General features: G+C 52.9%; 1 protein-coding gene across 3 annotated transcripts in view; it reads right to left on the reverse strand.

Annotated features, from left to right (window-relative positions):
* The window catches only part of ACSL6 (acyl-CoA synthetase long chain family member 6), a 58,396-nt gene extending 51,051 nt beyond the window's left edge, over positions 1–7,345 (reverse strand). Inside the window, exon 1 of one of the 3 annotated variants that reach the window (XM_027605677.2) lies at positions 7,030–7,345. In XM_027605677.2, the coding sequence (XP_027461478.1) occupies positions 7,030–7,078 (49 nt within the window). In that variant the 5' untranslated portion in view covers positions 7,079–7,345. Of the gene's footprint in view, positions 1–6,193; positions 6,308–7,029 lie in introns of those variants that run through there. The other 2 variants (XM_027605682.2, XM_027605679.1) reach the window with 2 other exon arrangements.
* Between the last annotated feature and the right edge of the window lie 4,634 nt (positions 7,346–11,979).

Below are 11,979 nucleotides of genomic sequence, written 5' to 3' on the forward strand. Positions count from 1 at the left end.
CGTCCATGACCCACAGTACAAATCTTGTAACCCTGTGAAGTAAGGGTGCTACTCAGACTCCCATGAACAAGAGACAGTGACACAGGGAGCCCTCAAACACACACATGATGGCTTAGCCTGAGGAGAAATCTAGTACAAATCCACTTAAGGAACTGATTCAAAACCAGTAGGTCTGGAGGACGCTCTGTAGATTCCCCGCAATCCAAGGGAAACAGGCCTGGTCGGCTTCCCAGCCCAAAGACAATGCCCATCTCGGATGAGCAGCCGCTGCTGCTCCCTCCACGGGTCTCCCTTCTAGAGGCTGGGGCCACACGGTACGCCCACGGAGCCAAGAAGCCAGGCATGTCCGTGAGTGTTCATGGAGCCACACTGGGAGGAACAGGATGCAGGGGAAGAGGAGGGAGGAGGGAGGAGGGAGGAGGGAAAGGAGACTTCGGTACAGATGGAAAGGGTGCTTCCCAGGTTATAGCCTTCCCTGATATCTGACCTGGGGCAGGGAGGTCAGGGACATACGTACCCCCATGTCCCACCAGCCCACTGGCCAGGAGGAGGCCCCCCTCCCTTCCTCTCCGGCACTCAGGCAGAGTGAGGATTGTGGAAAGAGACCGCAGGCAGGGAGCGGGGCTGAGTGTGGGAGTTGAGGGTGTCCCCTAGAGAACCACATTCAACCCATCTGCTGGAAGGGACTATCACTGTTAACACTGAAGTCTGCCAGAAGTAAGCAGGGTCCTGGGGTTTAAGGGGTTTCATGCAGACCCCAGCTTCCAAAGTTCGGGGGTCACTGCAGGCCTGGATGGGTCCCAGTGAGTCTCCCTTCTCCATGTTGGTAACTGCCTTCTTCTTATCGGCCTTTGGAGCCTCGCCATCCAGCCTCTGGCCAAATTCCCTGTCCAATCTCATCGGCAGGCCCTTACTCCATCCCTCCGCTCTCTTTGTCCCAGCTCCAACTACCTTGCCCCACCTCTGACTGTCCTTGCTGTGCAGCCTTGCCGTTCAACCTCTGGTTGACCTCACCGTCCCTCCCAGTGACCCTTCTGCCTACTCGACAGGGTCTGCAGCCACTTGGTCTATAGGCGCAAGGGCTGCTGGTCAGGAGCGGGACTGGAGATACTTAGCCCCAACAACAATCCACACACCGGAGGGAAACACAGGGCTTTGTAGCACGGCTGAGTCCTGCTTGGTTCCTTGGGATCCACCTGCTGTGCTGGTGGTCCGGGCGGGTGCAGTGTGCTGGGGACAGGGCAGCGTTCCTGGTGTTGGTTAGTGGTCTTGGGCCCAGAGCTGCCCATTCGACCTGGGCCTGCCTGTCCTCTCTCCCTTTCCTCTCATAGCCATCAATCGCTGGGTCTGTTCCTGACTCCAACAGGTGTCATTCCGGATTTGCTTCTCCCAGGGTCTGAAAATGGAAATGCTGATTGTTCCCTCACTGGCACCATCCTGGCCTACTTCCTGCTCTAAAGTCCCCAGAAGACAGCTATCTCAGAATGCAGGCCTGAATGGACAGAAAGAAAATCAGAAGCTAGCCTCCCCCGATTCTCCACAAACACTCCCGGCCAAATGCCTGGACTACCTGTCCGGAGAAGAAAGATGTCTCCGGGCAAAGCAGGGGAGTAAACACAGGTGGGACTTCTTGGGAGTTGAAATCCTTTAGGCTCTGAGATTATAGGCTGGGTTTCAGAACAGATAGCTCAGCTTGGTTCAGAATTTGTCCCAACCCACTTCCCATCTTGCCACTTCTGCCTGTCACAGAATCAGATGATAAAGATCAAGCCTCACATGAATCAGAAGCCACAAAAAGGAACCAGGTCTGGGAATGACTCCACCCACCATGAGCTCCCAGAGCAGCCAAACAATGGTGGGAGACCAGCCTGGGCAACCTGAAGGACACCCCAAAGAAGTATCCCTGAGGCCCAATGGGTGACTACTAAGGATTCTGTCCAGGCCAAGGCAGGAAATGGGGCCAGCACACCAGCCCATCCAGTGAGCTGGGGACCAAGACTAGGGCCTGCTCTCTGCTCTGCTTGGCCAGAGCTCCCAGCCTACTGGAGCTCTAAGGAGACAAAAGGACTTTGCCCTCAGAGAAGAATATATTCTACAAAACCAATCACCTGCAGCTATGGGTTTGGCTGACCCCTTCCTCCCTTCCTCCCTTCCTTCCTTCACTTTTGGCTTTTGGAGCACCTCCTTCTGTTCTGGGTTCTTAGCACTAAGTGTTCCCCAGGGAAGGCTGAGCTGTCCTGCCTGCAAGGAGTTCACACCTGCTTCCCCCCCCCAACTGCTTCTACCACAGCGGCATCATGGCCCCGGCGGGCATGGAGCCTGGTACCTAGTAAGATTATGTTCAAATTGTGTTATTTGCTAACTGATGTGTGATAAGAAAACAGCTTATAAAATACATCCTTATTAAAATAAATTGTTCTCACAGAATTCTTCCTGCCCTTCATTAATGCAACCGACACTGGTTCACACTGTGCCTGGCCCCGGATTGAGGCTCACAGAGGAGAAACTCTGGCTTTGCCCTCCAGGAGATCATAGTGTAGGAGGCCAAAGGCTGCAGGTCAGTGGAACAGGCATGTGGAGGGCAGGGGTAGGGTCCCCTTGGCCACCCACATGCCCAGTTTGGGCTATGTTTCTTTGACGCAGCCACTATACACACAGAACAAAGCCCAGGTGCCTGGGCTGGTATTCTAGAGCCTGCAGATCCCAGCCCTGGTGACCTCACTGGCCAAGCAGAGTTTGTCCCGAGATTTTCTTCACTCCTACGGCCCGTCTTTCCTCACACTGTCCTTCTGCCAGGAATGCCTTGTTTCCCTAACTCCCTTTCTGGAGGTCAGAACCCTGTGCCCGCTTTAAGGAAGGCCTAACTCGAGCTAACATTTAAGGGGACCTTTCCTATGTGCCAGCCCTGCTCTTAGCTCTTTATGCCAGTCCTCTCTTTAAACCCTCCTCCTCCCAAAGACCGCTCCCTTGCTTGTGCCCACTGCTGAGCCTGCTGGAGGGTTCAGGCACCGGCTGCTCATACCTGGTGGTCCTTCCCTGGACTGCAAGTCTGAGAGGATGGCCTGGTTCCTAGCTCTTAGGAGTTGCTTCCCCTCTGTACCTCCCTGGGCCTCATTGACTCACCTTAAATGGGGATAACAGTTGTGGGAAAGATTACACGAAAGCTTAGGGAACTGTAGAGCATGGTGCTTGACACACGGTAGGTGCTCAGGGAAACAGCAGTCGAATCAGTACACTTGCAACAACACTTCCCCTCTACCCCATAAAAACAACTCCCCTCCCACAGTACTTCATTGAATGAATATTTGAACGCCTACTATGTTCCAGGCTCATTACATGGCTAATGACAAAGTGCAGTTTATGTTATACAAACGCCTGTAAACGTTGCCTCCTTTTGCAAACAAGCCAGAGCCTCATGCTCATTTATCTGGCTTGCTATGTGTATGGGACAGCCCTGGCTCCCATCTGGGCCTGCAGCCAAGCCAAAGTCAGCCTTCTGAAGGTCAAACTGAGAGCCCTTACAATCACGTGAGATAGAAAACCAGCCAGAGAGCAGAATGGCCAGGTTCTGATGCCCTCTGGTGTCAGTGTGCTGTCACTGGTAGGACCCCTGTATCCCACCACAGGCCGGGCAAGATAAGGCGCTGAGGTCAGAACTCTCCCACAGGGCAGTGCACTATGAGCAAATCTCAATTTTCTTTTGTGAGGCATGCCCTCAGCTGTTCTGCCTGGAGCTCCACAATCTGTCAGGGTCCTAAGTGCCTACTTGGGTTCCCTGTAATGGCTCTAGATCTCATACTAGTCCTCCGCCCTAATGGGAGTCTGGAATAGGTGAAGATCTGATAGGGCTGAACTCAGCCAGGCTGTGCACGTCTGCACCTGCCCCAGACACTTACAGCGCAATGGCTGCCACACCAGTCTCTGCCACCCCGGCCAACCCCATTCCCCAGGGTCACAACTTGGACCTCCTACCTTCCCCTCCCAGGAGCCCAGCCGTGACCTGAGCCGCATCTAATCTCATCAACAGCCTCTCTGCGCTCTACCACCCTCCCCCTGCTGGCTCAGCGTGGCCACTGCAGCTGAATGGAGAGCTCTACCGCCTAAAGAACCCCCCCCTCCCCTTTCCTCCAGAATCCCCTGCTATCCAGACTCCAACCTCCTCCCACAGCCTAGCCTCCCGGGGCACAAGACCCTGAAGACCCACTCCCCCACAGTTCTTCTTGCACCCCTTGGCTGCCCTGACTTTCTCTACCCAGAGTTTGGCCTATCTGCCTCTGACAAACCTCCTGCATGCTGCAAAAGCCTATGAAGATGCCACCAGTGGTCAGGTATGTGGTTGAGCAGAATGGACCTTGTCCAGGGGCATGGGGCTGCATCAACCTAGAGGGAAGGCTGCCCTTTTAGAAATTCACCCACTAAGAGGGGTGCCTCTTTCTACTTTGCCCAGTGGTGCCACATGGCAGAAGTGCCAATCCATTGCTCCCACAGTCCTCTGAGTGCTCACCGCACAGAGACCAACCATGTTTTCCCAGGCCAGGTGCAGCATCTGACTCAGGCTGGATCTATTTTATTTGCTTCCTTGTTTACTACTCAACACACAGGTGGGATCTGGGCTGGCCCAGGACTCAGAGATGGCCTCTTCAGTGGGGAAGACCACAGAGGCAGCTCTTGCTCTCCTAGGATTCAGAGCACATGGCTGCCTCTCTCAGACAGACAGTTCTTCCTCCAGGGGGCTTCCTCCTACTCGTCACACCATCCTCTCCCTGCAGTGCCCTGAAGGCAGCCCTTGTCTCCTTAGGGCCAGAAGCACATAACTCTACTAAAGAGTGACATCGCCTTGAGGGTCGTCTCCTGTTTCTAGCTGAGCCAAAGGGATCCGATAGCTGCCCACGGACCCTGGAGATTACAAGGCCGAATGTGTTGTCAGTCTTAGCCTAGCAGTTCTCTCTCTCTCTCTCTCCAGAGAAAGGCTGGGGTCCAGGCAAAGTCCCAAGCAAGGTGGACACATGATCTGGGAGTGCCCCTACAGGTGTACGGGGTATTCCATCCAATGATCACTACTCAGGCTCTTACTCTAATGCCAAGTGTGGCATCTTTGAGGAATTTCCTGTTTGCACTGAGCAGCCGGCCCTGTATGGAAGCAGCTGTCACCTGCACCGAGAGTCTCCTTCCCTGACCACTCCAAGGCCTCTGTACAGTCCCTCAGTGAGGCAGTTCTCCCATTCAGGGAAGCACACGACCACTTTGGGAAATGCTCCACAATGAAGCAGGACAGAAGGCCAGTTTGAGTCAGTGTCTGCTGAACCCCAATTTCAGACCAAGGACCCAATACTGTGAGGGGCTTTTTCTCAAAGGTTGCTGATGACTCCTGGCACATGTGGCCCTGTGGTCCCCAGACCTCTCCCTGTGGCTGCAGAAGACCAAGGTTCCAGAGAGCTGCCCTTCGATCCACCACTGGGTGAGGGCCTACTAAGGGTAAAGCAAAGGGTCCCGGCACTAGGGAAAGGCTCTGAGACCATCACCCAGTAAATGGTGGCTGTTGCTATCACCATCCTCCCCTCCTCATTACTTTGGTAGCTCCTGCTCCTTACCTGTGACCCCAGCTTTGGCCCAGACCTTGCCTGCTGGATGAGCACATCAGGCCCAGAGTGGCCCTGCACAGCCTGTCCTCAGACACTGGCAGACAGAAGGAGCTTAGGGAGCTGAAGGGATTAGAGAGGCCTCACTCACTCCCCAGCTCAGGGGAAGTATCCCTGTGGCCCAACTCAGGGCAATGGAGGCGGCGGGGGGCGTGGTGGTGTGGGTGATTACCTGGCCCACCAACCCTCAAGGTTCAGGCCTGATACCACCATGCACTTAGCAATGATTGCTCAATTAAAACCTCACATCAAATCCCACTCTGCCAGATATTACCCATGTGACACTGGACAAGTCAATTAACCTCTGAACCTCAGTGAGAAAGGGAAAGCACCACCAAACTCCTAGTATTTGCTGTGAATTTTAAATAATGCATGTAAAGTTTCAGGTAAGGATTTCAGAAGGGTTGGCTTCCCCTTCTTTGGCTCATAAAGAACCATATTACCTCCTCTGATGCTGCAGGTTGTGAAATAATAATAAACACTAACATTCTTAGAGTATTTGCTCTGGACTAGGTCCCTTTCAAGGTCAGTTTAAGGTTTGAAACTTCACATACCTTATCAGGCTTAAATCTGCACATGGGCAGCCGGAAGTGGAGACCCTGTAGTGGTATTATACCCTGGAGGAACACGAGGCTCTCAGAGGGGACTGGCTGGTGCAGGCAGCAGAACTGGTGGATGAACGGGCCTGTGGTGAGACCCCAGGTGTGTGTGTGGCCGGGGAGGAGGGGGGAGGAGTGTTGGGCAAGGATTCAGAGAGGGTCCTCACAGCCTCCTAAAAGAACGCAGGGGCGAGGAGCTGACTCCTGTGAGGGGGGAGGGGAGAAGGTTGGGAGCAGTGGGGATACAAGCACTGGGCAGAGCTGAGGAGTCAGGGGAGCACCCTTTTACAGAAATCTTGTGAAGATTTCTGGCTCAAGGGTGGGCAGTGAGGGGTCTTGAGGAGACCCCTGCCCAGGATCAGGAAGTCCCGGGTTGGTGCTGGTTATGTCTCCGATCTGCATTAAAACGTCGGGGACCAACACCCTAGGTTTCCGGATACTGGGGTTGGCAAGGATGCACCACGTCTGTCCCTTGGGGGACGGGTGGGCTCGGCCTAGTCTGATCACTGATGGAGCTCTTTATAAGGGGAGAAGGTGCGAGAACTGGAACGAGGTTGTACGGTCCTGAGAGCAAGGCCCCTCATTTCCACACACCTAGCTGCTTCTCAAACCCGACCCGGAGCCCGCCAGAATTTGAGGGGGTGGGGGGACGACCTGGGAGGCCCGGGTCGGGGGAGGAGGCTTGAAGGACCGCGCAGCAGCTGGGACTGGGGGCTCACTTCCACCCGGGGCCAAGATCCCACAGCGCGCTGGGGATGGGGGTCTGGGACGAGGACAGAACGGGGACTTACCCGCGAACAGCCAGAGCGATCCCCCGGAGACGAGGAAGAAGGTCAGCATGTCGGTGAGCGGGGCCCAGCCTGGCCCCGCACGGCCTCCCCGGCCCGCAGCCCCGCAACCCCGCAGCCCCAGCAATCGCCGCGCCGCCGCCGCCGCCGCCGCCGCCGCCGCCGCCGCCCGGTATTTTTAGCCCCCGCCCCCCGGCTCCGCAGCGCCCCCCCTCTCCGCGCCGCTGCGGAGTCCTGGCAGGAGGGGGAGGGCGCAGCGCGCGCTCCGCACCGGAGCCCCTCTGCCAGCCCCGGAGCCTGCCTAGGCCGGAGCAACCCCCGCGCTCCAGCCGCGTCGGAACCGCTGAGGTCCGGGGTGGGGGAGGGGCGGGCCGCAGCGCCGACCAGCCGTCTGCGCCCCCGCCCCCAACGTCAGGACCGGGCGTTGTGGGGAAACGGGCAGGAGAGGGGCGCACGGGACATGAGCGCGGGAGCGTGACGCCGCGCCCACCCCACTGCTGCGCGACCCTTACCCCGCGTGACCCTGCCTTTGATTGCTGGGCAGGCTTGGTTGGCAGAGGGGTTGCGGTCACCTGTTCTGGGAGGCACACGTACCTGTGGGCCGGTTCCTGCTGCCGCGGACGACCCCTAGGACCCAAGTTTGCAGACACTAGGAGCCTCTGGGTGCCACGCCCGCAAGCTAGTGAGGAGAGAGGTGGTGAGGGTCTGTGTAGGCTCTGGCAAAGGGATTACGAGGCCTAATTAGTGCCCAGATTCCTTGGGGACCCCAGACCTCAGATCTCCCCTTCTGGGAAGGTTGGATCTGAGGCCACCAAGGTCACAGGAGGCCCCATGTAGTCACAGCCTGCCACATGGGGTCACAGGAGGTCACAGGAAGCCACATGGAATCACAGGTGTTTCTTGAGGACACAGGCCATCATGGTCTTCATACATAGCTATCTGTGGCACGTGAGACCTTAAGAAGTCCCTCATAGCTACAGTGTATGGCTACCCAGCCACCCACAGCTGCATATGGCCACAATGTTGGCTGAGGGGTTGGACACCTTCTGTTTCAGTGTCTGGGATGAAAGGAGAAAACCCATTGGTACATTCTTCTGAAAGAATAAGTGTAGAATAAACGTAAATGTCCTGCTGGGCCCTACACCACCTGGATTTCAAGGTCACCTCCTCCCAACACTCTCGCTTGTTCTCAAATGTGCATGTCCCACCAGGCATCCAGCACCGAGGACAGCGCTCAAGCAGCCCAACCCAGAATATATGCAGCCCTCCCAGGCCAGGCACTTAGCTGACCCACAAAGAAAAGGATGGGAAACCAGAGGATAGAGGTCAGGCGGCACAGAATGGAAGAGCCAGAGATCTCTTCAGACCCACCAGAGACTACCTGCCCTGTGTGCATGTGCTCAACAACTTAGCAGTTAGGGTGTGAGTTTGTGCTGTGGCCTCTGCTTGCAGTATTAGTATATGGCATATGTGTGCCAGCCCCATCCATGTACACTCTGTAGGTGCAAATGTGTAAATGTGTGCCTCTGAGGTACTTCCCATGTTTACAGTAGGACCTTCCACCTTCTTTCCCATCGCAGGATCTGGACTCCTGGGAGAGATGCTCCTGCTGGAACCCAGGCACAGCCTGGCAGGGACTTTGATGGAATCTCTCATGCTCCAGGCTTGGAAGGCTCCTCCAAAAGGGTGTCATAAGTCTGTCAGGATCTGCCCCCCCCCAATTCCCACTGGCAGCAGATTAACTGAAGACCTACTGGTGCTCAAAAGGAGACCCGGGGAGGGAACCAGAAGGCTGGGCTGAAAGAAGGTATCTCTCCAGATCAGATTAGTCTACAGAGATGGGCAGGCAATTTCTCCATAGGGCAGGGGGCCAACAAAGAATTTCTTTGTGGAGCAGAGGGCCCAGAAGCCAAGCTGCTAGCCTCAGGCCCAGCCTTCTCCTACAGCACTCAGGTGCAGAAATACTCCAGGCCCCTGCGTGGCTCCTGGCAGCCTCCTCCCCACAATGATGTCATGGGACACATTTAGCCTGGCCTCCTGCAGGATGTCGCATCCAGTTACTCTTCCTACAGATGTCTCTGCTACTTGTGAAAAATTTGATTCAAAAAGATGAGCTGGAGCTGTGACAGATTACAGCTTAACTGAGTATTTTTCTGTTTTCTTTGAGCATGGCTTGCCTCCCCCTACTCCCTAAGGGGTGGGGATTGGAACACTAGGGTCTGGCTGTGGAATCATGGGCCAGGTATCTTTCCTCTTTAGGCCTATTCTTGCCACTGGCTATAGGGACTCGTTCTTTTCTGTCCTTGGCTCCAGAGGTCTCTTTCCCCTCCTGTAGGTGTCCATCTATGGACCTTCTGTGGGTCTCAGCAATTGTGACTCTGAAGCATCCAGACTGCATGGGTATGACAGCCATGGAACCCAGCAGGAGATGACCCAGGGCCCAGAGATACCTACGCCAGGCTGGAGGGCCCTTGGACTTCTCTCTCAGTCAGCAAGATCAGCCACAGTAGTGGCCAGCTCTGTTCACATCTATCTCCTCCCAGCTCAGCACCTCTGAGAGAGCAGGCAGGTAGAATCCTGATCATGTTTTTAGACCCTGGCATGGGGTCTGGTCCAGAGAATGCGGAGAATATTTTCTTCTTCAACAGAGTAGGAGGCCATTGTCTAGAGAGCAGAACATCTGCCTTAGGTCATACAGCAATTCCTTGACTTTAGACTCCCATTCATTCATTCATTCCTTCACTCACTCATTCAGCTAATGTTCACTAACACGTGTTTGGCCCCTTGCTGGGAACCAAGGAGGGGGAAAAAGGCAAATAGGAAACAGGGGTAATGAGCAGTTCAGGTGGTGAGCGTGAGGACACACATTTGATCCTAGCCTTACCTAGGGAGACATCCTGAAGGAGGAAATATTTGAGTGGGACCTTAAAACTTACCAGGCATCAAAGAGAAACAACAGACACCACTCCCAGTCCTGGCTGTAGTTCTGCCATGCTGTGCAGCCCTGGACAAGCTTTTGTCCCTCTCTGTGTCCACTGGTACAATGAGGGGCTAATCTACAGGTTTCTGAGCATCAGGATTAACTAGCCATGACTCTGCTGCCTCTTTATCATCACAAATGGCCTCTGGTCTATGAGGCCCAAGTGTCCACCACTCTATGTCTAGCCTGACTGTGGCCCTAAGAGCCAGACAAGGATGGGCTCTGGTTTTCCTGAAGTTAGAATATCTGAGCCATGCTTCTCTGACAGTGGTGGACCCTCTGTTTTGTTTTGTTTTGTTTTGTTTTGTTTTGTTTTTGAACTCTCCAACATTTTTTAACACTCTCCTTTATTTTGAGAGTCTCCCACATAGTTACCTCCTCCCCAAGGTAGAACCCAGAGAAGTCTCTTTTTCAGCCTCCTTTGCAGGAAGGGGTGGATAAGTGACTTAGACCATGCAAATGAGATAGAGCTTTGTAAGCCTTTGATTCAAAACCCGGTAATAAGCAAGAAGTCCTATGTGTGGTCTCCATCTTACTGGCACAGGCTGATAGCAGAAGCAATGCGTAGAGGACAGTTTGTGGTATTGTTCCTAGAAGCTGAGATCTGACCCTTTTTCTTGAACCTTCCCCCAAATTCTGTGAGCTACCTAACATTCTTTAATGTGCTCCTTTTCTGCTTAAAATAGTCAATATGGAGTTTGTTGCTTGCAATCAAGAACTCAGACGGACCTACTCACTGTCCCATTGCTAAAGGTCTTTCTAGCCTCAACAGCATGAGGCTCCCACACCCTCATCCCTGCATTCGTGAGGAAATGGAAGCTCTAGCTGGTGGGCCTGTGGGAACTGAGCCTGGTTTTTGTATCTCTTCACTCTGACAACCACAAATATGAAGAGCTCAGCCAGGACCTGAAACCCTATCCAGAGCAAAGGCTTGCAGTATGTGATGAAATGGGCATAGAACTGCAAACAAGTTGCAACCCATGTCTTTTATTGAATAGTAGTATTTTCCCCCAGATTAATAAAATTGTTCAACATAAAAATGTTAGAAAATACAGGAAAGAATAAACTAAAGTCATTTGTAATCTCATTCCCCAAGGATAATAACCAATGTGGTTTTGTATATTTTCTAACAATAATAATAGTAATAATAATATCGAACACTCATATAGTGCTTAGTATGTGCTAGGCATTCTTTCTTTTTTCTCTTTTTTTTTTAACAATTTACTTTTAAGTAATCTCTACACCCAACGTGGGGCTCAAACTCACAACCCCGAGATCAAGAGTCCCATGTTCTACCAAATGAGCCAGCCAGGCATTATTTATAAGTATTTTACATATGTGTTACAGACTGAATTGTATCCTCCCCTAACCCCTGAAATTCATATGTTGAAGCCCTAACCTCCAATGTGATTGTATTTGGAGACAGGGACTTTAAGGAGATAATTAAGGTTAAATGAAGTCATAAGGGCAGAGTCCTGATCTAATAGATCTAGTGTCTTATAAGAAGAGGAAGAGACACCAGGAGGGCACACACACAGAGAAAGACTGTGTTGAGGACACAGTAAGAAGACAGTCATCTGCAAGTCAAGTAGAGAGGTCTCACCAGATACCAACCCTGCCGACATCATGATCTTGGACTTCCAGCCTCCAGAGCTGTGAGAAAATAAATTTCTGTTGTTTAAGCCACCCAGTTTGTGGTATTTTGTTATGGAATCTCTAGAAGACTGATACAGTATGCTAAGTCATTTAATCTTTATATCAGTTCTGTCTTTCCCCCATTCATAGCAGAGTTCAATAAATATTTGTTAAATGAATGAATGATGGATACAGTTTATTCAGTACCATACGTTTCTTTTTTAAACTTAACCACATGAGTATCTTCTCCAAGTTATTGCCTCTTTAAAATTTAAAAAATGGATACATGATAATCGTTCATGCATTTATTCAGTTAACAAGTATATGTTGAGTCCCCA

This window comes from Zalophus californianus, chromosome 5 (genome assembly GCF_009762305.2).
Source record: "Zalophus californianus isolate mZalCal1 chromosome 5, mZalCal1.pri.v2, whole genome shotgun sequence".
NCBI classification, from domain to species: Eukaryota; Metazoa; Chordata; class Mammalia; order Carnivora; family Otariidae; genus Zalophus; species Zalophus californianus.